At 41.5% G+C, this 27,553-nt stretch overlaps 1 protein-coding gene across 3 annotated transcripts in view; it reads right to left on the reverse strand.

The window, feature by feature from the left end:
* RASGEF1B (RasGEF domain family member 1B) overlaps positions 1–27,553 on the reverse strand; it is a 619,996-nt gene that overhangs the window by 22,101 nt on the left and 570,342 nt on the right. For all 3 annotated transcript variants that reach the window (XM_063705365.1, XM_055384935.2, XM_055384941.2), the window contains exons 5-7: positions 10,520–10,702; positions 8,683–8,805; positions 7,818–7,955 (exon numbers count right to left, since the gene is read on the reverse strand). In XM_063705365.1, coding sequence (XP_063561435.1) covers positions 7,818–7,955; positions 8,683–8,805; positions 10,520–10,702 — 444 coding nt within the window. The remainder of the gene's footprint in view (positions 1–7,817; positions 7,956–8,682; positions 8,806–10,519; positions 10,703–27,553) is intronic.

Genomic DNA, 27,553 nt, shown 5'->3' on the forward strand with positions numbered 1-27,553 from the left:
CTCATTCTGTTGCCTAGACTGGAGTGCAGTGACGTGATCTTGGCTCACTACAACCTCCGCCTCCCGGGTTCAAGCGATTCACCTGCCTCAGCCTCCCGAGTAGCTGGGATTACAGGCATGTGCCACCATGCCTGGCTAATTTTTGTATTTTTGTAGAGATGGGGTTTCACTATGTTGGCCAGGCTGGTCTCAAACTCCTGACCTTGTGATCCGCCTGCCTCAGCCTCCCAAAGTGCGGGGATTACAGGCATAAGCCACCGCGTCCGGCCTACCACCTTCTTGACTTACACATAAAATGTGGATTACCATGAGGAAGCAGTGGATGTTCATTTCTGGCATCTGACCTCCACTGGGCTCATAATCATTTCTTTTGCATTCATGACTCACTATTAATGTTCACAACCAAACTCTTCCATATGGCAATTCTCCCTGCAACACTACTCCCAGGTGCCACTTTGTTTGCTACTTCATTATGCTACAGCCTCATGCTTAAGAGAAACTGGTTTAAAAAAGCACTGCATGTAGTTTGGATAACTGTCAACCTCCTGACTTTTAAAACATTTGTTAAATCAAGAAATGACTTCATAATCCATCAATCCCAGGGCACAGCTATGATATAAGTTGCAGAGTCCATTCAGTCTTCCTTTTCTAGCCAAAAATTTCCAAAATAATATTCTTCTAGGTAAATTATGATGCCTGTATCAGAGAAAGGCACACAGGCTGATTCAACACTGACATGGTCCTTAGGTTAAATCTCCAAAGGAGGATATCCCCAGTAAACCTACAGATGTAGAAAGGCCTATGTTTATGGCTCCATTGGCTTTTAAAAAAATACCACAATATCATTTGCTGAGATTAATTATCTGAAAATTAAGTGGCATTTACCTACAAGTATAAGACCCATAGTTTTTTTTATAGAGGCAATTTTGTTTATTAGAGTATATTACAAAAACCCAAATGAAGAGATATTTGCTTATGAGGAGAATGACAACATATCTAGAAATGGTTAATTCTCACATAGTCAAGGTGTAAAAAGCATACACAGCCTTCTTTTCCTTTTCTTCTCTATTTGTTAGTGTATATTCTGCTGAGTTCTTTAAACTGGTCCATTAGATGACCCCTATTTTTCTCTATAGTCATGGATCACCCTAAAATCACTAATGAAACATCTATGTATTTAAAAATTGAACAGACAAAAATCCCACCTTCCATACAGCACTAAGGTTATCAGTTTAGAAAATGTTATTTGGTAATATGTTTGTCACTCAAGGGAAATGTCTTTTTTTTGGAGTTCAAAGCTGTTCAAGGATGAGTTGAGGGTTATTTTAAATCTATCATTCCTATTTCCCCCTCCTCTTTTAATTTTATAAACTTGAGTTACAGTAAAAATCTATGGCCAGGCATAGTGGCTCACATCTGTAATCCCAGCACTTTGGGAGGATGAGGCAAGAGGATCCCTTGAGCCCAGGAGATCGAGACAACATAGTGAGACCCTGTCTCTACAAAAACTTATTTATATATTGATTGACTGATTGACTGACTGAGACAGAGTCTCACTCTGTTGCCCAGGCTGGAGTGTAGTGGTGCGATCTCAGCTCACTGCCACCTCCACCTCCCAGGTTCAAGCGATTCTCGTGCCTCAGCCTCCTGAATAGCTGGGATTACAAGTGTGTGCCACCATACCCAGCTCATTTTTTGTTGTTGTTGTTGTTGTTGTTGTTGATGTTTTGTTTGTTTTTGTTTTTGTTTTAGTAGAGATGGGGTTTTGCCATGTTAGCAAGGATGGTCTCGAACTCCTGACCTCAAGTGATCTGCCCACCTCAGCCTCCCAAGATGCTGGGATTATTAAGCATGAGCCACCGTACCCAGCCTCTACAAAAATTTAAAAATTAGCCAGACACCTGCAGTCCCAGTTACTTGGGGGAAACAGAGGTGGGAGGATTGCTTGAGCCAGGGAGGTTGACGCTATGGTAAGCCCTGATCATGCCACAGCACTCCAGCCTGGGTAACAAAGTGAGAATCTGTCTCAAAAAACAAAGCAAACAAACAAACAAACAAAATCTACCAACTTAAAATGTTTTATTCAGTCCTTTGTCCAAAATGTCATAACAAATGACTACATGAGAGTTAGATACTACTTCTAATAATTATGCAAATATTTCCCAGTGTATTACTCAGAATGGTTAATAAACACCTTCTTGGAGATACTTAATTATAGCATATACTATCCAGGGTAGAATCACTTCTCACCCTTTTGGCTAAGATCAAGTGCAGAGTAGAAAATACATGTTACAAAGTTGAAGTTTCACAGTCAGTAAAGCCTGTTTACAAGAGCAACCCACAACTATATGTTACTACTTTACTAAACAGAGTTTGATATGAAGAAGGGACTTAATCTTCTTTGCTAAGTCTTTCTCAGAAAACGCCTGAGTTTTCAGTATAAACAAATTTAACTCGTTTGTGTCCAATAGAATAGTTTTTAAAAAGAAAAAGAAACATGGCCCAATCACATACTGGACTACTGTATAGCAGCTGAAAGAAGATACAGCTACCCACATTGACATGGAAGGGTTTCCAAGACATAACACAGAGAAAACAAGCAGGGTGAAGAATACTAGGTAAACACACATGGAAACAAAAGCCATACACACTACTTTCTGTGAACACCTGTATACATAGGAGCAGCGCCGGAAGGATACACACAAAATTGACAACACTTGTTACCTTTAAGAGAGAAGTTGGATTGAATGGAGTTTTTTGGCCTCTTTTGCTTTGTATGAATTCTTTTTAAACAAAATCTAAGTGAATATATTCCTATATTACTTGATATATTAAAAATAAAATGTTTTAAAATTTTCCCACAGAATGGGATTTATTGGATAACACAGGCATGAGACATGCACAAGAAAGTTCTTTTCACTTAAAAAAGCCAACAACTCATTTTAAAATATTCATTATTCTATGCCTCAGCTGCTATTCCATGCATGTTATCATTCCTACATCATGCACCTTCTCCTCACCCCTTCCCGGGATCCCTGCAGAAAATACTTTAGTAAGAAATTACCACTTCTATTCAGGGTACCACACAAGGGTACCTGCTGGGAAGCAATGAGCAGAACCGCTGAATGGGGGCAGCCTGGGTTCCACCCCAGAGATTCTGATCGACTTGGTCTGCAGTGCACTTGTATCACATGCTCTGGATGCTCCTCAGCTGATCCTTGTATAAGCCAAGTGTGAGAAGCAATGCTTTACCAGCATACCTGCTGAAAGATTTTTATTTTGCAATTTTTTTTTTCTTGAGGCGGAGTTTCACTCTTGTTGCCCAGGCTGGAGTGCAATGGCACGATCTTGGCTCACCACAATTTCTGCCTCCCGGGTTCAAGCGATTCTCCTGCCTCAGCCTCCCAAGTAGCTGGGATTATAGGCATGCACCACCACACCTGGCTAATTGTGTATCTTTGGTAGAAATGGGGTTTCTCCATGGTGGTCAGGCTGGTCTTGAACTCCCGACTTCAGGTGATCCGCCTGCTTCAGCCTCCCAAAGTGCTGGGATTACAGGCATGAGCCACCGCACCCAGCCTATTCCGCAATTTTAAAAAAATTTACTGGGGGAAGAGGCAGAGGAATGTACAATCAGGTTGTTAGCAAAAAACTGCATCAAAATATAAGGGGAAAATGTATGCAATAGAGTATGGGGGAAAGCTATTCAACAACAACTAGTGTGTGAGCATGTGAGAGAGTGTATGTATATGACCTCTTTTAAAAGTTTCCTGCTGCCAGTTGATTCCATTTGAGAAATCAAGCTTTGTGTTGTTAAGCATGGTTCCTCACTGAGTCATGAATTACTAAATATGTACTTATTCTTTTTTATAACTTCAAATGCCAGTGACAGTAATTACCTGGCAAATAAAGATAGAAGCTCTTATTATAAAGACCAGCCCCTTAAGGGAGAGAAAATTGCATTCTACCCACTACAGTCATTTGTCATGTAATTCAATCATTAGTTTCATTTCATGTTTCTTGCAGGCAAGTCCTAATAAACCACTTCATTTTGGGCAAATCCCCAGGGGAGAAACATATTAAGCCAAATTATGTAGAACTGTCCTGGTAGATTCAGAAGAACCTGACTAAATTATATATAGGGCACACCTGGATTCACTGACTGCCAAAAGGAAAAAAAAAAAAAAAGTCCCAGGCAAGAAGCAACAAATCCCAACCCAGACCCATATTCCTTCCAATAGAGGGAAATAATTTTTCACTATTCCAGTAATTCATTTGTTCATTCATTCATTGATTGACTCATTCATTCAAACACTACTGAGAGAATACTAGGTGCCAGGTACTGAGCTAGGAGTTAAGGATGCTGTGGTGAACAAAGAGGGCACAACATGGGGTCTAGAGGGGAAAACAAGCAATAAAAATGCAAGTACAGTCATCCCTCAGTATCCTTGGGAGATTGGTTCCGGGACTTCCCTCGGATTCCAAAATCTGCAGATGGTCAAGTCTCCGCTCTAAGATGGTACAGTATTTTCATACAACATCCGCACATCCTCCTGTATACTTTAAATAATCTCTACATTACTTATAATAGCTAATGCAACATAAATGCTATGTAAATCACTGTGATACTGTATTGTTTAGGGAATAATGACAAGGAAAAAAGTCTATATATGTTCAGTACAGACTTAATATTTTTTGAATATTTTCAATCTGAGGTTGGTTGAACCCACGGATGCAGATCCCACAAATACAGAGAGAGGGCCAGCTATCATTACTCATCACAGAGTGCTAAGAATGACTATGAAGGGAAGAGCAGTGAAAGCCCATAATGGGAGGGGGTACGATCATAGTTGGGTGCTGAGGGAAGGTCTCTCTGAGGAGAGCCACCTAAGCACGTGACTGATAAGGAGCCTGAAGCCAAAGAACTGGAGGAAGGACATCGATCACACAGTTTCAGAGCTGAAAGGCATTAACACAAGGCAGTTACTTCTGTGATTTATAGAGATGAGAAAGGAGGAAGGATTTAGAGGACTAGCCAAAACACACTCAGATAAACCAGTTGGCAAGTATGGATTTGAATTCTGAATACTGAATAGAAGCAGCTAAAGAAACAACATCTCCCTGTGAAACCCAACCTGATCAAGGCAGGTAACATCTCTCCACTCAACCCTTAGTTTAATCAATTCCTCAGTTAGAACTGGCTTGTCTTCTTATCTCCTCTTTTCATGCTCAAAACCATCTGAACTTCGCAAGGTTTCTATCAAGAATATGTTATTAACCCAGGAGTGTTGAAAAGAAGCCAGGGTCACAAGGCTGTTTGGCCCTTCTCTCTGTTCTACCCAGCTCTCGAATGGCTTGATTCTGTTAAGCAAAAAGACCAATTCTCATCAGGTAAACACAGATAAAAATGATCTCCCCTTTGACTGCCGCAACGACAAGGACCATCCATTTGGTATTTTCAAAATGCCAACATTTTATCTTAAAAGAAAAAGATTTTTAAGGTGTTTCTTTTGGAAAGAACTAAGTTATAAAGGCAATAGAGGGAAGATAAGATGACTGACATATAATATTAAGTAGCTAAAGACAACCAAACTGAAATGAAAACTGTCTGACTTAGGTCTCAGCCTTCATACAAGAAAAAGCCCTTATGATGTCACTGATCTTTTGAGCAGCTTCAGATACATAAACCAAGGTCACTGAGCCAGCACTGACCCTGCCAAGGAACTCCACGGCTAACCCCTCTAACATAAGATTTACTACAAAACTGCACCGTGATGCTTAACTTTTGCCTTTGTAAGCAAGGGACCTATCAATTCATACCTGGCTAGAACCTGTAAGAGGCAAACTGGCAAAATGATTATAACCGTCATAACTTGCACAGTGACTCAGGAAATGACTCATTCGGCCCGGCAGAAATAATGGCTGTCTCGAGCACTTGGGTTCATCATAATATAATGTCAAAAAGTAACAGTAAAATGGTTAATCCCATTTTCATGAGAACATAATACAGGAAAGCCCATACAAATTTTTCAAAAGCTAGCCTTACCTAATTTTAGTCTGATTTTGTAAAATTGGGATAAATGGCATTAAAATGTTTGTATCTATTAAGATGCCATTTACTATCATCTAACTAGCTGTGTCAAACCTTTTTGGAAGTAAAAAGGTATAAGTAAAGTAAAATTAAAACACACTTGCAACATAAATCCTGTGCATGGGCTGACATGAACATAGCCCCAAAGTTCTTCAGATGAAGGTTTTTAAATTTTTCACTTAATTCCCTCAACAATTAATATACTTCCCCTTTTCTCACAAAAAAATTGCGGCTGGGTGCAGTGGCTCACACCTGTAATTCCAGCACTTTGGGAGGCCAAGGCCAGTGGATTGCTTGAGCCCAAAAGTTGGAGACCAGCCTGGGCAACATAGTGAGGCTTTGTCTCTACAAAAAATAGAAAAAACAAGCCAGGCACAGTTGTATGCACCTATAGTCCCAGCTACTAGGGAAGCTGAGGTGGGAGGATTGATTAAGCCAGAGAAGTCAAGGCTGCAGTGAGCCATGATCGCAACTCTACACTCTGGCCTGAGGAACAGAGCAAGGCTCTGTCTCAGAAAAAAAGGATAGGGTATCAAGTTATACGTTGCAGCACACCACTGAAAGAGTTCTCAAGGAAGGTTATTCACAATGGAAAATGCATTTTAAGACGAATAAAATGCAGCATCATTGCCAAATGCTTCATCTACTTTTTCCAGGTGAAAGTGTATCTGTGCCTGAATGACTTGTTCCCAGAAGTTGACCTGCAACATGGAAACTACAAGGACATCCTTACCCAGCAAGTCTCAACACAGAATACCAGCCCTCTGGTCCTGCTTCAAAAAGGATAACCTTGAATTTGTCACAGCTAGTAGTTAGTGCTTATCAAAGGCTCAACTGAGGGAAGTGATATTTATGAAAGACTATCTAAGAGACTTACTTTTAATCTCTACCTATACTACAGTCTATCCTTAAATCAACTTCTGAGCACTGGAAGACTCGCCTCATTTTCTCAGTCTTCTCCTCCCCCAAGAATTATCTTTGCTAATTTACACATGAATCTATGAACTCAGCTTCTATCCAGGAAGGTATGTTGTAAACACCATAAAGAGCAGTTTGTAGGATCTCGTTCTATGACCCTATACAAAGTTCTTCAGAAGAAAGTTTCTAAATTTTTCATTTAAGTCCCTCAATAATTACTATACTTCCCCTTTTCTGACAGTGAATATTACATGACCAGCTGTATTTCCCTTTTACCTGGAACTTAAACTCATACCACAGCAGTCCTGTCCTCCTCTACTCATTCTCAACAGGAGCGTATTTATTTTCTTTCTGCCATGGCCCAGAATGTCTATTTCTATTTACGATTTATTAATCTACTATTTATCCTCGGTTAATATAATAATGTTATTTACTTTGTATCCACTAGTGTTTATGTCTACTAACATGCCATTTATCATCTAACTAGCTGTGTCAAACCTTTTTGGGAGGAAAAAAGGTAAAAGTAAAGTAAAATTAAAACACACTTGCAACATAAATCCTGTGCATGAGTTGACATGAACATAGCCCCAAATTAATCACATAAAACTCTAGATCATATCCCTTTGAAGTGGGATGGTATAATCATTCTCACTTGACATACTAAACAGACCAATATGTGATGTGGAGGGCTTGCCCAAAGGCAAAACAGAGAGGAAGCAGTGGAGATTAGGATGCATAATTTGGCACCATTTCGCACCCAGGCTCTGCCTGGGAATTCCAGCAGCCGTGCTAAATTCAGGTTACCAACCTCTTCGCCACTGGCTATTCGGTGAGCCAGATCTTTTAAGTTTCTCATCATTCTTTCATCCCGAAAATCATAGGGAAATGTTTCCGTCCATTCCGTGAGGAGTTGAAGGATTTTGGGTGCAATTTTTCTCATCTGGTTCTAGGGAGAAATAGCAAATCTAATTCAGTGGTATTTATCACTATGGACTACATCAAATCAATAGTTACAAACAGCGTCACTGAGAAACTTCTAGTGCAAAGTCTTTAGGGATGAAGAAGAAGCTCCAGCCCCCCTCCCTCCATGTCAATGCCAAGTGCCACCAACTTAAGGCAGGACCTAGGGATTCTCCACTGTATTTAATTAATTTATTTTTAAAAATTTTTAAAGTTTTAATGTCTTTTATTTTTGAGACAGAGTCTCACTCTGTCTCCCAGGCTGGAGTGCAGTGGTGCAATCTCAGCTCACTGCAACCTGCCTCCCAGGTTCAAGAGATTCTCCTGCCTCAGCCTCCTGGGTAGCCGGGATTACAGGCATGCACCACCAGGGCCAGCTAATTTTTGTATTTTCAGTAGAGATGGGGTTTCACATGTTGGCCAGGCTGGTCTCAAAACTCCTGACCTCAGGTGATCCACCCACCCTGGCCTCCCAAAGTGCTGGGATTACAGGCGTGAGCCAGTGCACCCGAGCTGCTTTTGATTTATCCTGTGTTCTTTATTCTTTATACCACTCACAATTCCCCTTGTATAGCCATGATGCCATTTATGCACTTCAGCCTGGGGATAAGCCAGGGTTACTTAAGGAACCAACTTCACAAAATCTAAGCCATAAAGTAAGCATTCCTAATAAAACAAATTGTAATATTATAATATTAATAATGTACCATTACCTTATCACTATCAGGATCACTTAGTCTCTGGTGCTCAACACATAAGTGGCAAACTTTGGCCATTAGCTCATACGGATGCATAAATAACCGAGAACTGAGTAGGAAGGTAAATATGTATGTTCTCTGCAGCAAGAGAAAAAAGTCATCATCGTTACATTCTCTCTGAAATTAATATCTTGCCTTTATACTATGTCTTATTTCATTAAGTTCTCCTGATCAAGTTCATATGCTGCAGTTTCAAAAGTAATGCCTACTAGTAGTAAAACAGTGTAAGATTAATTTCTCCTTTACCTTCTGATGTATGTTTTCCCTTAAACCATACTAAAAATAACAGAAGTACAGGATAAGTTTGGCTCCTGGAATTATTCAGAGCACATTTTCACATCCTTCCTCAGGGAGCCAGGATACCAAGACACATAACTCACTTTAGTAAAGAAGAATGAAACTCAGCCCAGAGAGATAAATCTTACTTGAATATACTACCCATACAAAACATGGCTGTGTGTCCAAATATTTTGTAACTCAACGGAAACCAAACAAAAAATAACAACAAAAAAACCTACCTACCCAATGCACATAACACTCAACAATTCTCCACTGTGTCTAGCACATCACACTAAAGTGTTTGTGTCAGAACATTCAAAGGCAGGCTTTCAAGTAACCTATTTATTTGTTGAAAGGCAAAGCAATTTAATAAAGCACAATATAACACTATATACTTTTCTTTCACCACATTGTCTCCTAAGAAGCCAATAATGAAGTAGTGCTTATTTGTTATAATAATTTCAGACTCCCAATGAAAAGAGAAATTCCATGGGATTTTTCTTTTTTCCTTAGGCGCCTTTACTAGCTCATAAACACTTACAGGGCTGAACAAGGGATTCATTTTACTTTTGATTACAAGTTTTCCCTGTGTGGCAACATATCTGAAAATGCCATGTAACAAAATACACAGAGAGATAACTCAGTAAGAAACACTATGGTGAATTACTGTGGCAAGCACCAACTATCCTTTGCACACCAAGGTTATCATTAAATTTATAAAGACAAATGAATGCAGTCTCTAGATATTTTCATGAGATCTTTATCAATAACCAGCTGCTCGGCAAATCTCCTACTACTAAGCTCAATTCCACAGAGGTAGCTGCAGCACAGGAAAAGGGGAAAAAGTCACTTGTCCCAGAAAGAAAACCTGTGTTTGACTGCTGATGCTGGGAGTGAGACCATCAGCAAATACTCAACACTCTGAATCATTTTCTCCTCTCTTCCCTCTTGGAATTACTCTAAAGACTGAGAAAATACATAACAAATTCCCTAGATTAGAAAGTGCTAGCTATATAAATGTAGGTTACCAAGGTAAAACAAAGCAACCATGTCATCTGATGTCAAATCTATAAAGAATTACATCTTGAGCATAAATCTTGTTTTCTCTTCCATATACTTTCCTTGGTTACATTCACTTTTCTTAGCATAGTGATGGTCTTGGAAACAAAAAAGGCATTACATATTCTGGGAGCATCCAATGTTCTCTGACATTTCTATTTAAGGACTAAGCTATATGCATGAATCAACTCTACAGATACTTCATTTAGATGGTATCAGACCGTCTACAATGTTGTAACTAACCTGAAAAGAAATTGATACACATAGTATACCAAAATCTCATCCTTATCCAGGCTCAATTTGATTTCAATGCACTTGATAATCAATGCAATTTCTTGTTAGAAAAATTCTTAGCAACCTAGATATAATTCTGTATTATCTATGGTCCCTGCCTACTGTACTGTAATTTCTACTCATTGCCAAGGATGTGTTTCAGAGAAACATGAATACCTACATCTGGATAGTAATCCACATTAGGTACTAAGTGCTGGATGAGTGCTTCCAGGGATCCAGAGAGGAGGTTGTTGTCATGGTAATACAACCCTCCACAGCTGTCCTCTGCAGACTGATAGAGGTTTCGATTGTAACCACTGCTGTCAAACATTGCTGAAAAGGGAGGAGTCTGAGGCATACTTTCCTAAAAGGAATAAAAAAGAAGAAAACATAATGTCAGCAATATGCAGTATGAAAATAAAGGTAAGCTTTAATAGGCACTAAGATTTAATAGTAATGAGAGAATAGGCAATTAAAATAGTTCAGGTTCTGACACAGAATCAGAGCTCATCAGGAACCAAATTGCTCTCTGAGTACGACACACATGCATGCTTTTGAGTACCACTCTCATTCAATCAAATATCATACAATGCTTAGACTGAGGGGCCCAACCTGGACTTAAACTCAAGTCTCTGGCTGTCATATTTAGATGTCACTCCTTCACATCAGATTGTGAAAGGGGCAAGGGAACTGAACTTCCATTGCTTTATCGCATGGAGTCAGCAATTTTCATAAGGTGGAAATGTGTACACCTTAAAATTTGGTTGGGAAAAGTCACCTAACACTGAAGAGCTATCTGAAGTACTGGAAGACAACCAAAATTGAAGCTGAAAACACTAAATTGCAAAGTAGGCCTAGAGTTAAAGTATACTGTGTGCATGTTTATATATGTATATGTGTACACACAAGATTTCATGTAGACTCCTCAGTTTTCACTGAAAGATCAGATGCTGTTGATTTTCTCCCCTTTGTGTTAAATTCTCCTGGGGCTGTGGGGTGGTATCTGTAAAGCCTCAGTTCTCAATAAACATGCAGGCTGAGAAGACACCTGATTTGGGAGCAAGGAGCACTGTGACAGTCCTGAGATAAGTTGCTCCTCTCCATCTGTGTACTTTGCAGTTCACAAAGGCCTTGTCAGAGGGTGCTCTGCAGAGACCAGAGGCTATTAAGTTATTACTTGAATTCCTACGGATGGCACCCAGCCCTGAGAACAGACTCCCAGTCTCTGGCACCACGTCTGCACAATGGAGGCATTGAAGAGCTGCAGAGACTGGGGGCTTCAGAAGGCAAACAATGAAGGGGTGCCATACTCCAAGCCATGGACTGACAGGGACAGGGTGTGTGGAGGCAGCAGAAGGACATAACCTGGACTAATCTTTCCTTTTAAGATGCCAAAAGATATTTGCATCTCAATGTGGGAGGGGTGTGGAGCCCTGTCTAAGTCACATCCATCACTCCTTGAGCATCTGTTCCAGCTACAGCTGATGGGTACACAGAGCATCACATCCTGTGCATGTGCCTCAGCAGGGGGCGGCCAGGGGTGGGGCATTAAGAGAAAACATCCATCATAAAAGCCAACCTGGCAGGTGAAAACAGAATTAGAGAAAAAAAGCATCAAGAAAAATAAATGGGAGATAAAAACCAACTTCATTTCTGAGTACTTTGTCCCCTCCACAAACCAGTGCTGAGGGACAATTTAACGGGATCCATGAAAAAGCCACAAATGGGAAGAAGGTGATGACTGAGAACCACTCTATTCACAGAGATTTGTCACTACTAGGGTCATTGGCCCCATGGCTCTCCTTGAGGTAGCACATAGTCATAACAGCCAAAGGGTCAGGCACTATGGGATATAACATTAACACAAATGGTCTGCACACACCCTTAGTTGGCAAGACCTCACATGTAGGAACTGCAGTTAAATAAATAAATTGTTCAATGTTAACATTTTATAAGGCAATAGACAAGGTATGTTTCTTTCCTCCTCAAATTGCCATGTTTCTATGAGTACTACTCCTGTGCGATATAATCATTGCAAACTGGCCATCCTTGGCGGCAAGAATAAGAGCCAGTCTGTCCTTGTCCTGAGAAACTCATAATGCCCTCAAACGAGGAGGCAGGGACGTGAGATGAGAGGCACCTAAAAGTTCCTTCAGATAACTGAGAGAGAACCCTTTGTCTGGATTTGGTTGCCTCTGGCTTTAAAAAGTTTTAGATGGTTACAACCAATGTCCTTCACATGCAGCATGAGGAGTGTCATGCCCTTGGAATTGGGATTTTTTTCTTTCAGGAACCACACATTTTCCTTCATTGGAGCACTTACTCATTGCTAGTGCACATTCTAACAAAGTGCTTTTGGGAGATGGTTGGCCAGGATTTGGGAATTCCAAAAAATCAGAAAATGATAAATATTCAAAGGAACCACAGAAATCACCTGGCCCAGTATCTGGAAAACATTTCGTTTCACTTTCCTTTCACTTTCCAACTGCAATCAATTAAAGTGGTTGTCTAAAGGCCTGAGGATGAGCAAGGAAGATATGGAAGCTGTAACTCAGTGGGAGAATGTAGGTTGTAAGTGATTAGCAATGACTGTCAGACAGTCATGGAAGGAGCCACAGCCCATGTGCCATCACAATCTAGTCCAATCTCCTCTTCTTATAAAGGTGCACACTGAGACCCAAGGGGGTAAGGTGACCAGGCTAAGATGACCCAGCAATGAGGCACATCGCTGCACTCTTGCTGGATGGAACTCCCCTGCACCAAGTACTCTCCAGCCACAGGCTAATTAGCAGTAAGCACCAACCAAGAAAACGGTCATGGGTCACTCAGATTTTGTTTTCAAGGAATCAGCACTGAAAGCTACCAAGTATTTGCACTTCTTAATTATTTATTCCTGCAGAGTAGACAAGAGCTCAGATCTGGACAAAGATTCAGATTTAATGAAGTCCTAATTCTGGCACTTAATGGCTGTGAAATCTTCAAACCCTCAGCACCACCAGATATGTTTTCCATCTGTTATTTCCAATTTTGCTTATCCCTTCCAAAATAGTAACAAAACTACTTATCTTCTTTAGCGCAAGGTTCTTCTTAGAGCATTATGATTAGAGCAATGGCAAAAGGCTTGTGTACTGTTTTTTGGAACTATACCACTTGTAGTATTTCTCTGAAGAGGTGCAAAATATCAATACTTAGAAAACTCCTTCCAACAAGGCACCAAAAGAATATAATGCAAATAGCGACAGAAACCAAATTGAGGTAAATGAATAAGGGTTATGGCTTACTGTACTTAAAAATCAACTGTAAGAGCAGAGTTATGTCACAGGCTATTTTCTGCCTTCTAACAAGCCCAAAGTTAGGCTGCTAATTAGCTGATTTCATTTTCCCATGAAACCACCTTGATTGTTGAACTTGCACATAGCAATAACCAACTACTGAGATTCAAGTCACTTCAGCCCATTATTTATTATGCACAATAGTCTTATTTTTCTACCTCCCCATATACTCCAGACAGAATCTTTTCAATTCCTTAATCCCTTCTCCCTTCATTAGTCATAATTCTTCTCACTATGGGATATTGTGTGCTGGAAAATGTCTTCACATTTCACAGACCTTTACCTCTCTGAATCCCCACTCCAGGTCTCTCTTACGACATCCATGATGCAGAGGGCTCTTAGAATTTCATTGGCTCCATTTGTGTAATTGTTTACTGACTACAAACGCCTTCCTGGATTCTACAACCACCTCATCTGGCAGGCATCCCCATCTTTTTTTTGACTATATAAGAAGCTGAGGTTCAGAAAAACTGTAATAACTCGCTTGGGGTTAGACATGGAGTAAGGGACAGGTGGGGTAGGGTTTCAGAGTTAGGTCTTCAGACTCCAGGTTCAAAATTTATTACACTACATTATGATATGCTGCAAATGGTCTTCTTTGAACTTCTAAAGTTTAATCATTAAACGAAAATCCTGTCAGTCTGTCTCAAATTATAGGCTATTAGAATAATTCATATATTTTACATGTTCTACATAAATCCTTGCTCCAAAGAAGTATTAGTACCTTTAATTACTCTTATTAAAAAGTTCAACTGTCAACAGCAGTATTTAAGCTACTGACCTTTGCCATCAAAGCATGGTCTCATCAAGACATAGAGATTCCAGAGATTCCAATATGGACTTTAAAAAAAATTATAATATCCTCAATACTGGGATGCGTGTAAACAGTTGAATGGTAAGAAAACATGTTTACTTAACAGTCTTTTAAAGTGATATATGCAATGACAGAGCATCTAACAAGGGATAGACTCTTAGACTCAATGAAATATAGTAATATTTGCTTGTGTGTACTTTATAGATTTCCAGCAAAAAAAATTTAATGAAAGAAATGACCAAGAGAAAAATCATGGCTCACAGTATTCATCACTCATTGCTGGACAATGTCTAACAAGTGGCCAGTCTAGCTGTTTTTGGAAGGATCAACTGCCTGTGTAATAGAAGCGTTTTATAATCACAAGGAAAAATCAGCAGAATGTACAGAAAGTACAGTTTGTGGAACAGAATTGTAATACCTAAGAAGACAAACATAGTAGTCTGTTTTCTCTAACGTATCTTCCCTCTTGTTAACCACACCAAGAGCTACTGTTTGTTCGGTATTACTCAGACTTGATGTCTGGGTCTTTTATTCTAACTGCTTCAGTTCTGGAATTGAAAAGTGAGGCCCAAAAGATTAAATATTGGTTTAGTTCTTGTTAAGAAGATAAATCCAATATTCAAAGTGCTGGGCATGAGAATCCAGGCAAGTATTTATCCCTGGGCACTATTAACTCCAGGAATCACTTCGTAACGATTTCTCCAGGGGAAGAAAGGCTCAGGGTAAGGTTGCTCGTAACCCATAACTTCCATTTATTTCATTCAGTCAGGCAGTTCTCATGCCTTCCTTATTGGCAGCAAATCTTCTCCTTTCAGCTTCCACAACTAATACTTCTGTCTCTGAGATCCTATAAACTCTCAACTTACTCCTCTTTACACTTTGCAACACAGCCTCAGAACCAGCCTCTCCACTGTCTGCCATCTGTCGTTAGTAAAAATTTTGCCTAACTCAATATACCTATCAATGGGACCAGCTAACGAAAAATTTTGTTTAGGAAAAACTGACTCTTCTCCAAAATTAGAATATATGGATGGAACAGCAAGTTAAATACTGGCATTAATTTACCATAAAGTCCAACTTCAAAGTAGCTAATTCCTTCAGAAAAAAAGAGATTTGTATGAGACACAAGAAAAAGCTGCTGACTTTATTCAAATCCTACCAATAATACATAAAGCAGAGAGCAGGTTAATCTCAAAAGCTATTCTCACCTTACGAAGTTGCATTTGTAAGCCAGTTCTTTACAACTCAGTGTATATTCAATTCAGTCAGTGGCTCTTAACTCTTTAGGGAGATCACAAACCTCTCCCCATCACCACCCCCAGAGAAATTTACACACCAGTTTTCATATACTTTCAGGGAGTTTACAGACCCCAGATTAAGAAGTCCATGTGCTGACCTGCACAGAACCTAGATAATATTTCTCTACGCCAAGGAAGAAGAACATGGTGGTTCTGACAGTAACCTTGGTCTAACACTTTCAAGACTGGCTCCTTAGAAATCAAGAAATTCTTAGGCCAGGAGTGGTGGCTCACACCTGTAATCCCAGCACTTTGGGAGGCTGAGGTGGCGGATTACTTGAGGTCAGGAGTTTGAGACCAGGCTGACCAACATGAAGAAACCCTGTCTCTACTAAAAATACAAAATTAGCTGGGCATGGTGGCACATGGCTGTAATCCCAGCTACTCGGGAGGCTGAGGCGGGAGAGTCGCTTGACTCTGGGAAGCGGAGGTTGTCGTGAGCTAAGATTGTGCCATTGCATTCCAGCCTGGGCAAAAAAGGCAAAACTCCATCTCAAAAAAAAAAAAAAAAAAAAAAAAAAAAAAAAAAAAAGAAAGAAATCAAGGAATTCTTGTATTTTCAGGTAGTACCTATCAAACTGAGTTAAAAGAATAAAATAATCATAATTATTTTGGTTTGGGTACAGCTATTGAAATGGGCTTTCTCTTTTCTTTTCTGCAAAAATTGAGGCAGCACTTTAGGATATTAGAAGATGCAGGGAGATAATGGAAAACAGACTCTGGTTTTAAAACAATGAACCAGGCGAAAAGAAAGTGTAGAGCCACCATAATTAGCATATAGATTACAGGTTATGCTGGAAAATCTTCCAACAGGAAGTCAAGATATACCCAACCCAGGTACACAGATGAATGTTCTTTCTTAAAATTAATTTGGGAAGTTGAAAAGTTAGTTGACAGACAAGACATCTTACAGAGGCAGCTAATTTGGTCACAAAGATAGATCATGTTCTTCCAAGGACCCTGAAAAAGTTCAGCCTGACATTGATCCAGCAGCAAGGAAGCAAGCTCTGGGTGATTTACGATATGAATGGATTTGAAAGGCATGCCTAATGGTTTCAAATCCACTAAAGCGCCAGATGAAAAGCTGCCTTTTTCTAAACAGCAGACTGTGTTTGAATTAGCGACTGCTTTTGCACAATGTTATTTATGATGAAGCAGGTGCACCAGGATAAGGTGGTTTCAGGTGACAATTCAAATTGGAAAAGAGGTTGAGGAAAAGATGGGTATGGGAACTGAATCAAAAGCTATCCCTCAATGTCTGCAATAGGTGCTTTGTAAATCTCTACCAGAATGTCAAGTCAGCATTTCCTCTACACTTGGAAAGAGACAGAAAATGTAAGAGTCAGAGAAAAAAAAGGTTTATTTTTTCAATCCCTATTTCATCATACATAGAGTGCTTCAGTGAAATATTTAATAAATCCAATGCCTTGAAGTTGCCCATAATATTTTAGCTTCTGTTCAAATGTTGGGCATGTGTCCCAATTAAAGAAAAGAAAAACACTTAAGTAGATGAAGGCCTCCGTATCACAGCTGAACTTTGAAAGCATATTTGTTTAGTTGGGAGAGGTTTAATTTAATATCCTGGAATTACTGGTTCCCGAATTCCCATCTAGATGCCAGAGAAACTTTGCCCTTTGGTGAGATTCATCTTCAACAACTTGTTTCTTCCTTTTCTCCCTTGAAGCTGCATAGATCTGAATTAAGAGTTCACATATTTCAGCTTTACTCCAGCTGTTATCTCAAGTACTTGCAGCCTGCCTCCTTTCGCCCTGCTAGAATACAAAGATTGACTGCACCTTCATAGGGTGTATCTAACTATGGATTTGAGCCAGGGTGAAAGGCAAAAGTCAAGTTTCTGACACTATCTAAAACATGACTTATTTTAAATTTGAAAACGTCAAGATTGCCAGGCGCGGTGGCTCACGCCTGTAATCCCAGCACTTTGGGAGACTGAGGTGGGCGGACCACAAAGTCAGCAGATCGAGACCATACTGGCTAACACGGTAAAACCCTGTCTCTACTAAAAACACAAAAAATTAGCCGGGCGTGGTGGCGGGTGCCTGTAGTCCCAGCTACTGGGGAGGCTGAGGCAGGAGAATTGCTTGAACCTGGAAGACAGAGGTTGCAGTGAGCTAAGAACGTGCCACTGCACTCCAGCCTGGGCGACAGAGCAAGCCTCCATCTCAAAAAAAAAAAAAAAAAAAAAGAAAGAAAGAAAGAAAGAAAGAAAATTTCCAGATTATCTTCCCATTTCTGTCCTCAGTCAGAAGAAGTCCTAAATCAGAGATTTCTAACAGCATCTCTGGAAACTGCAGAAATGCTACACCTCTGCTTACCTCCTTAAAAAAAAAAAAAAAAAAAAAAAAAAAAAAAAAAAAAAAAAAAAAAAGGTATTGTATTGAGAGGGCAAACAACACAGAGAAGACAACTCAGAGTCAACTCACTTCTTTGGTATGTGAACAGACAGAAACTCCAAGACTCCAAGATAAGTACCTTCTTTGAAAGTGAGTCCCACATGCTTAGTAGATTTCAGTTAAGGGAGAAAAAAAAAATCAGTATTTTTGAGGAAGGAAGATCCTATTTCTCTCGCAATGAAACAGTGATATTATTTCCTGATTTATCGGCATCCATACAAAAAGTGAATTTCCATTCTGCTTGATTTGTCTTAGATGCTGCTTAAATATTTCATACTAATTCCTAATTGTTGGAGGAAGGGGATTCTGACTCAAATAGTTTACTATCTTTGGTTTCCTTGGAAGAAAAACAAAGCTAAGATTTGTCATCTTTTGTCTTGGGGATGTGTTGTTAGCAGTTTATTAAAACACAAATGACACTTCGGCACATAACCTGGAAAGTCAATTAAAACTCTTCTATGAAATAAATCTTTACTGTGTGGGAACTGAACCCAGGACATATTGAATGTAAAGAATGTAATGCATACATTCTTTATGCATTAACTTTTTAGCTACATCTTCCATGCAGTTCCTAAATCGGACAGTAGATGGCTCCTCGTTCCTTGTCTTTCAAAGAATTGGCACTTTGTAGCAGTAACAGTGCTGGTTTAGAAAAGCAAAAGGATAACTAGAGTTATGGGGAAAATATATTGAGAAACTGGTATTTGTGATCGTGGCATATTATTTAACTATACAGCTCATACTGTACAGGTGAAGACGTACTGGCTAATAATGCCATTTGGTCATAATGCCTTACATTGTAGGTGCTCATCTATAATGAGAATTAAATATTTCATTTTCCTGAAAGAATAAAAATGATCTTCTGGATAATCAAAATAATCATTATCTAATTGAGTGCTGTCAAGAAGAACTTTCTGGGATACTGAAAATGTTTTTCTTTTGCACAATCCAATGCAGCAGCCACTAGCCACAAGTGACTTACTTAGCACTTAAAATGTGGCTTATTGCAACTGAAAAACTAAACTTTAAATTTTGTTTAATTTAAATAAACTTAAGTTTAAATATTCCCATATGACTAGTGGCTACCATTCTGAACAGCACAGATGAGTAGGTGAATCATCATTTATACATGATAGATCTCAACCCAAATTAGATAATAGCATGTGGAGAACATTCTTTAATAAAAGGTTTTATTTTTCTATACCTAATTCATTTCAGGAAAATGATCTGATACCTAATGAGTATGTTTATTAAAAAGTAGAGTTTTCTATTTATATTTTAGTATGTAACATGGTTACTGGGATAATTTTCCAGCTGTGAGTTTTTGAAAAACTATATTCATCCCTCCCCATTTTTCTCTTTTAGATCAATAGAAAGATATTGGTAGTCCAGGCTAATTTGTACTTTCTCTGGGTTAAACTGATTTTCTAAGCAGGGTTTCCTAATAAAATTTCAATCAACTGAATGATTTCCAGACATAGGCATATCCTGAAATAATAAATATAAACCTAAGAAAAAATGATTGTTCAAGACAAATTTAAAAATTTAGTGGATAGTAATATTGATTTAATGGCCAAAAAATAATCTGACACCAATCTTTTTGATAATCATTTTTAATATTCATACCTAAAGAAAAACAAAAGCAAAAAGCAGTTTAATATTAAATTTCTACATAAATTCATAAATAAAAAAGAAATTTCACTCTCCTCTCTTCATTTCCATGTACCCAGAAAGTAGGTGAACACCTAACTGCAAATCACTTGTCCCTTCATTAGTCCACCCCTAAGACAGGGTGTAAATGCATGAAGCGGTAGTACAACAAAATAAAGCAGTGATGACAGACCTAAAGAAACTCATAAATCATTCTGTTCAACTCCCCACAGTCGTTTTATAGATACTGCAGGCATAGAGAAAAAATAAATCACTGATTAGGGCTCCAGATCAACCAGAACCCAAGTCTCCTTATTTCCAAGGCAGAAATATGCCCACAGCACTAGGCTATAACATCTGTCACTTTATGATAAGCAAAGGTTGCATGGATCTTTTTTGTAGTTTTAACTGGAGAATCAAAAAAGGACAACTACAGGTCTGAAAAAGTGAGGGGGGTGGGCTGGCAATACCTGAATTCAACTACTACTAATAAAAATCCCATAAATCTTAAACAGCATTTTTAACAGTGCAGTTGGCCTCTTTAAGAAGTCACAAAATGTTTTCACAGCTTTTTCATTGATTATGTGTGGCATCAGAATCAAGTTTCCCAATCCCTGCTTCAAGGATTCTAGATTCTTCTCCCAAGCAAAGAAAAAGACATTCCTTTCACCCATCTCCTTTCCAAGGAGCTGCTCTCCTGGGGCTATCCCAATGTTCCTCCCAAGTCCAATTCTTCCAGGTACTCTGCGGATATTGACAAAGCTGATCCCAACACTCCTGAGTCATACTAGGGATCCCAGCTCCTCCCCTTCAATCTTCTTACCATGTCTTTTTCCTTAGAAAGGTGTATTGAATTGTTTTTATATGGTCTATTGTACTCTATTAACTAGTAGTTAATTTTAGGTTCTAAGAATAAAATGTTATATAAGAACTATGTGTTATTACAATACTTTGATTTAGTTATACATATAAATACATATGTATATATGTACATATATGTGTATATACACACACACACACACACACACACATATAAAGAATCTATTAGATGCTAAGCTGTAGGGGGTTAGCGGGAGACAATACATGTGAATGCTTTCTGGTGATTCTCTTCTCCAAAAGACAGTATGATTCCCAGGTATTAGATGTGTTAGTATCAGATAAAATATCCAGTGGAGCACATAAAATGAAGCAAGACTGAAAATGCACCATAGGAGAAATAAATTCTAAGAACGTAACACTTCGTTAGACAACTGGAAAGTACAAGGCCAATATGCTTAGTAGTTAGAAATGTTGCCCACCTCCAAGAAAACAAAGGATTGACCCGACATGCAGTGGAAGAATGCCAACAAGAAACTTGTTAATCAGTGGCTGATCTCATCTTCACCAGAAAATCTGCTTGAAAGGCATAATATAACGCTGTTTGCAAACCCTGATATCTGTCAAAAGTGCCCTAAGGTCCTCCTCTCCAGCTCCACCACTGCCCCTCACTTAAAAAAATAAAATTACCTTTAATGATAGGGTTTAACAAGCTGCCTTCTTTTTTTCTGTTATGAAAACCTCAACAGCAAATAATTTTTATTTCTTTTTATTAAAGAAAGCAACTCTATATTTGTTCTAAATCTCATGGGACCAGTTATTTTCACCCAAACGGCCAACCAGGTATATACGCTGCTTAACTGTAAACCTCCTTGTTTCTTAGCAGAGGCTTATCGCCATGGTCCAACTATGTTTTAAATTAAGGCATAGCCATCACATGCCAAGCTCTAGCTACTGTTTTCACGAGGAAAGGGCAATTATTCACCCCATCTGAGTGTGACTGTACCAGACATCATTCAAGAGTGCACCACCCTGATCCCTAGACTCTTCCCCTTTATGCACCCAGTTCAGAGACCCTCCCCTCGGCCATTAGACCATCTGAGCTAAATATAGATCTACACACACCAGCAGTTCCTGACCGTCGTCACATGGTGCTGACGAAGGACTCCTTGGAGACGCGTTCGGCCCAAACACACACACAAATTTGTGTGCATATTCATCTATATACACCATATCCACCGAATTCATCAGGGAGGATGGACACATCTACATTCCGAAGAGAAAATCGCCGTCTAGACAATCTCCTTGTGTTATCTGCCACACTTGTGCCACCCTCCGCAGTGTCAGAGGACTAAGCTACGTTGCTTTTGCCTGAACTGCGCCGATTTGGTTGGGGCAAGACAGCAAGCAGTATTGAAATGGTACGTCCATACACACACACAAAGGCGCGCGCACCCCAGCCCCCGTCTCGCCCTTTTCCCTGGTGCAGCACTTAAGTTGTTTTCACAGCTCCCTTAGAAAGAGCCTCCCTCAAGCCGATTGCCCGCGAGGCTCCCAGATACCTCTAGCTCATCTTAGATTCCCCAGGCAGGTGACCCGAGGCGACTCAACTGAGCTCTGGCAAAAGCAAGGCGACTCAGTGTCTCCCAAGTTTGCCAGGTGAACACCGAAGGATGACAGCACATCACCTTGTCGGTGGCGAGTATGTGACTTCTGTTCCCTTGTCCCTTCCTACGAGTCAGACTTTAGATTACATGGCACTGACAACAAAAATAAACAGCTCCCCCTACACACACACGCACACAAAACTGGTCAAGAAGTGGAAGAATCAACCTAGGTATGCACACGAAGGAAAGAAGGGATGAAAAAAATGATGGACGCGATTACAACTCAAGACAAATCCTCAGAAACCACCTATCTCGAGACAGAAGGCCTGGCTGCAGGATCAGGGAGAAAGAGGGAAGGCACAACCCAACCCAACCCAAGCCTGGCCCTGCCCGGGTCCCAGCGGCTCGGCCTCGCACCTGTTGGGGCCGCGGCAGTCCCAGGTGCCCGCAGCGGCTGGGCAGGGGCCCTCCCCCCGTCCCGGGCTGTAACCCGGCTCTTGGCGCCCGCGTTCGCGCTCACTCGCCTCGGGATCTCCCGCCGCCTCGGAGCGCACCCGGCAGCCGGTGAAGTCTCTGAGCCCCGCTCGCTCCCCGCGCGGCCCAGGGATCTCCAGGGAGAGAGCAGCGCGCAGTAGGGTCCGGAGTTCCGGCTCCGGGCTGTGGTCCCCCAGCCGGGAGAACAACCCAGCCAGGGAACAACCCACCTGCAGGTGAACTCCGAGTCCTCCGCCTCCCGGCTGCGTGCCGCGCGCCCACAAATGCGACCAAAGGACAGGGAGCTAAAGCGCGCGGGAAGAAGAAAAACAAAATCTGTCTAACCAGTCGGGTTCCTTGTTTATACTGAAACTACGGCAGCCGCCGCCGCGCACGCCCCCTTAGCTCAGGCGCCTGCCTCCCGCTGCCAGCCCCGCCCCGCCCCGGCAGGCGCGGGCCAATCACCGCGCAGCTCACCGCCCACGCCGCCGCCACCCGGCCCGGCAGGCAAGTCCCAGTGGGCCCCAGACTCCCGCAGCGCGTCAGCCTGGGTGCCCTCCCACGCGGCAGAGGCCCGCGGAGCCCAGCGCAGCGGTGTTTAACAGCGTTGGTCAGGCTGGCTCCGACTGTGCGCGTTTCCTCTTGAGTGCACCTGCCCCGGGCTGTTGTGCAGTCGTGAGTGTGTGTGTGTTCATTCACGTGTATACTATCTGTAAATACCGGCCCGACTCGTTACACAGTATCTATTAACATAATTGTGGCTAAAGGTTACTGTCCATGTAACTTTCAGAAGAGAGCGGAGAGGAACCACAGAACATTTGCTTAGCAAATAACACATAGATCCAGGTGCTAAGCACTGTGCAAAACGCTGGGGGCACACTTGGCAAAGTAGGCTGGTCTCTGCCATTGTGAAACTTACATAGTCTAGTGGAGGACACACATTCAGCAAATAATCACCCAAACAAAATGTAGAATTACAGCTGCTAGAAGTTGCACGGAGAGGAACCTGTTCCGTGAAACATGATTCCGGAGGCAAAGCAGGGAGGCTAGTCCTCAGTGAGGGCTGTGTTGTCATGGTAACCACGTACTCACTCCATCATGGGATATTTGATAACTATTTCAGAAAAAAGGTAAAAACCTCCGTACTTCACTTTGTACACATAAAAGGAGGCCAGAGGGAAATAATGATGGAAACAAGGGAAGAAAGAGACCTATGAAAAGAAAAAATTTACAGAATTAGGAGACTCTTAACGACTGTATTTCCTTGAGTAAGTGATACAGCTTTTCTGAGCTTCAGTTTTCTCATATATAAAACAACACTATTCATACCTGTCCTATACTGCTATAATTAAGATTACTGAGGGGGAGGAATCCTTTTCCCTCCTGCTCCATGGGTCCCTCCCCCTCTCCTTCCTTGGGTGGAGTCATTTTGACGCTCACTTTGTCTATTCTTAGCGGATTCCTCCTTCATTTTCTTCATTTATGCCTCCTTTTACTTTTCTTCCTCTTTATGATACTCCTTCCCTCCTTTGTGTAAATAGGACTCCTCTGATTCAGTAATTCACTCTAACCTACTTGAGCCTTTGACTTAACCATAGCTTCTCTGCAGTTTAAATGAGAAGCCATAAGGCCAAGGGAACTTGGTGGGCCAGCCGTGCAGAGTGAAACACAGAGGCTGGGTGGCCCTTCCCTGCTGTTGTGGTTGTGCTGGTTGGTTGATTTTTCAAGCTCAGTTTTCCCATCCCGATTCTGTAACAAACGAGCCACATGACATTGGGCCAGTCACTTACACCCTTGACATTACTGATCCTGTAGCCAGAAATTAAGAGTTGCAGGGGATTGCTGGCAAGATGGCTGAATAGGAACAGCTCCAGTCTGCAGCTCCTAGCGAGATTCACGCAGAAAGCAGGTGATTTCTGCATTTCCAACTGAGGTACCCAGTTCATCTCACTGGGACTGGTTGGACAGTGGGTGCAGCCCACGGAGGGTGAGCTGAAGCACGGTGGGGCATCGCCTCACCTGAGAAGTGCAAGGGGTTGGGGAATTTTCTCCTCTACCCAAGGGAAACCATGAGGGACTGAGCCTGAGGAACTCCAGCACAGATACTGTGCTTGTGCCAGTTTTCGCAACCCACAAACCAGGAGATTCCCTCCAGTGCCTACCCCACCAGGGCCCTGGGTTTCAAGCAAAAAACTGGGTGGCCATTTGGGCAGAGACCGAACTAACTACAGGAGTTCTTTTTTTTTCCATACCCCAGTGGCGCCTGGAACACCAGCGAGACAGAACCGTTCACTCTCCTGGAAAGGGGTGCTGAAGCCAGGGAGCCAAGTGGTCTGGCTCGGCCGGTCCCACCCCAATGAGCCCAGCAAACTAAGATCCACTGGCTTGAAATTCTCACTGCCAGCACAGCAGCAGTCTGAGATCAACCCAGGACACTCAAGCTTGGTGGGAGGAGGGGCATCCACCATTGTTGAGGCTTGAGTAGGCAGTTTTACACTCACAGTGTAAACAAAGCCTCTGGGAAGTTGGAACTGGGCAGAGCCTACTGCAGCTCAGCAAGGCTGCTGTGGCCAGACCGCCAAATTTCCCTTCTCTGGGCAGGGCATCTCTGAAAAAAGGCAGCAGCCCCAGTCAGGGACTTATAGATAAAACTCCCGCCTCCCTGGAACAGAGCACCTGGGGAAAGGGGCGGTTGTGGGCGCAGCTTCAGTAGTCTTAAACATCTGCCTGACAGCTCTGAAGAGAACAGCAGATCTCCCAGCACAGCGTTCAAGCTCTGCTAAGGGTCAGACTGCCTCCTCAAGAGGGTCCCTGACCCTCGTGTATCCTGACTGGGGGACACCTCCCAGTAGGGGCTGACAGACACCTCCTACAGGAGAGCTCTGGCTGGCATCTGGCAGGTGCCCCTCTGGGACAAAGCTTCCAGAGGAACGATCAGGCCACAGTCTTTGCTGTTCCACTGTGATACCCAGGTAAACAGGGTCGGGAGTGGACCTCCAGCAAACTCCAGCAAACCAGCAGCAGAGGGGCGTGTCAGAAGGAAAACTAAAAACCAGGAATAACACGTCCACTGAAAAACCCCATCCGAACATCACCGACGTCAAGGACCAAAGGTAGATAAATCCACAAAGATGAGGAAAAACCAGTGCAAAAAAGGCTGAAAATTCCAAAAACCAGAACACCTCTTCTCATCCAAAGGATCACAGCTCCTCACCAGCAAGGGAACAAAACTGAATGGAGAATGAATTTGACGAATTGACAGAAGTAGGCTTCAGAAGGTGGATAATAAACTCCTCTGAGCTAAAGGAGCATGGTCTGGCCCAGTGCAAGAAAGCCAAGAACCTGGAGAAAAGGTTAGATGAATTGCTAATTAGAATAACCAGTGTAGAGAAAAACATAAATGATGTGACAGAGCTGAAAAACACAGGATGAGAACTTTGTGAAGCATACACAAGTATCAATAGCCAAATCCATCAAGTAGAAGAAAGGATATCAGAGACTGGAGATCAACTTAATGAAATAAAGAGAGAAGACAAGATTAGAGAAAAAAGAATAAAAAGAACATACAAAGCCTCCAAGAAATATGGGACTATGTGAAAAGACCAAATCTACGTTTGATTGGTGTACCTGAAAGTGACTAGGAGAATGGAATCAAGTTGGAAAACACTCTGCAGGATATTATCCAGGAGAACTTCCTCAACCTAGCAAGGCAGGCCAACATTCAAATTCAGGAAATACAGAGAACACCACAAAGATACTCCTCGAGAAGAGCAACCCCAAGACACATACTTATCAGATTCACCAAGGTCGAAATAAAGGAAAAAATGTTAAGGGCAACCAGAGAGAAAGGTCGGGTTACCCACAAAGGGAAGCCCATCAGACTAACAGCAGATCTCTCTGCAGAAACCCTACAAGCCAGAAGAGAGTGGGGACCAATATTCAACATTTTTTTTTTTTTAGATGGAGTCTCGCTTTGTCACCCAGACTAGAGTGCAGTGGCATGATCTCAGCTCACTGCAGCCTCCACCTCCCGGGTTCAAGCAATTCTCCTGCCTCAGCCTCCCAGGTAGCTGGGATTATAGGCCTGTGCCACCACACCCAGCTAATTTTTTTTTGTATTTTTAGTAAAGATGGGGTTTCACTATGTTGGCCACGCTGGTCTCGAACTCCTGACCTCCAGTGATCCACCCACCTCGGCCTCCCAGAGTGCTGGGATTACAGGCGTGAGCCACTGTGCCCAGCCTCAACATTCTTAAATAAATAATTTTCAACCCAGAATTTCACATCCAGCCAAACTAAGCTTCATAAGCGAAGGAGAAATAAAATCCTCTATAGACAAGCAAATGCTGAGAGATTTTGTCACTCCAGGCCTGCCTTACAAGAGCTCCTGAAGGAAGCACTAAACATGGAAAGGAACAACCAGTACCAGCCACTGCAAAAACATACCAAATTGTAAAGAACACCAATACTGTGAAGAAACTGCAACAACTAAAGGGCAAAACAACCAGCCAGCATCATAATGACAGGATCAAATTCACACATAACAATATTAACCTTAAATGTAAACAGGCTACATGCCCCGATTAAAAGACACAGACTGGCAAATTGGAAAAGAAGTCAAGACCCAACAGGGTGCTGTATTCAGGAGACCCATCTCACATGCAGAGACACACACAGGCTCAAAATAAAGGGATGGAGGAAGATCTACCAAGCAAATGGAAAACAAAAAGAAAAAGCAGGAGTTGCAATCCTAATCTCTGATAAAACAGACTCTATACCAACAAAGATCAAAAGAGACAAAGAAGGACAT

The sequence above is a fragment of the Gorilla gorilla genome, chromosome 3 (genome assembly GCF_029281585.2).
Source record: "Gorilla gorilla gorilla isolate KB3781 chromosome 3, NHGRI_mGorGor1-v2.1_pri, whole genome shotgun sequence".
NCBI classification, from domain to species: domain Eukaryota; kingdom Metazoa; phylum Chordata; class Mammalia; order Primates; family Hominidae; genus Gorilla; species Gorilla gorilla.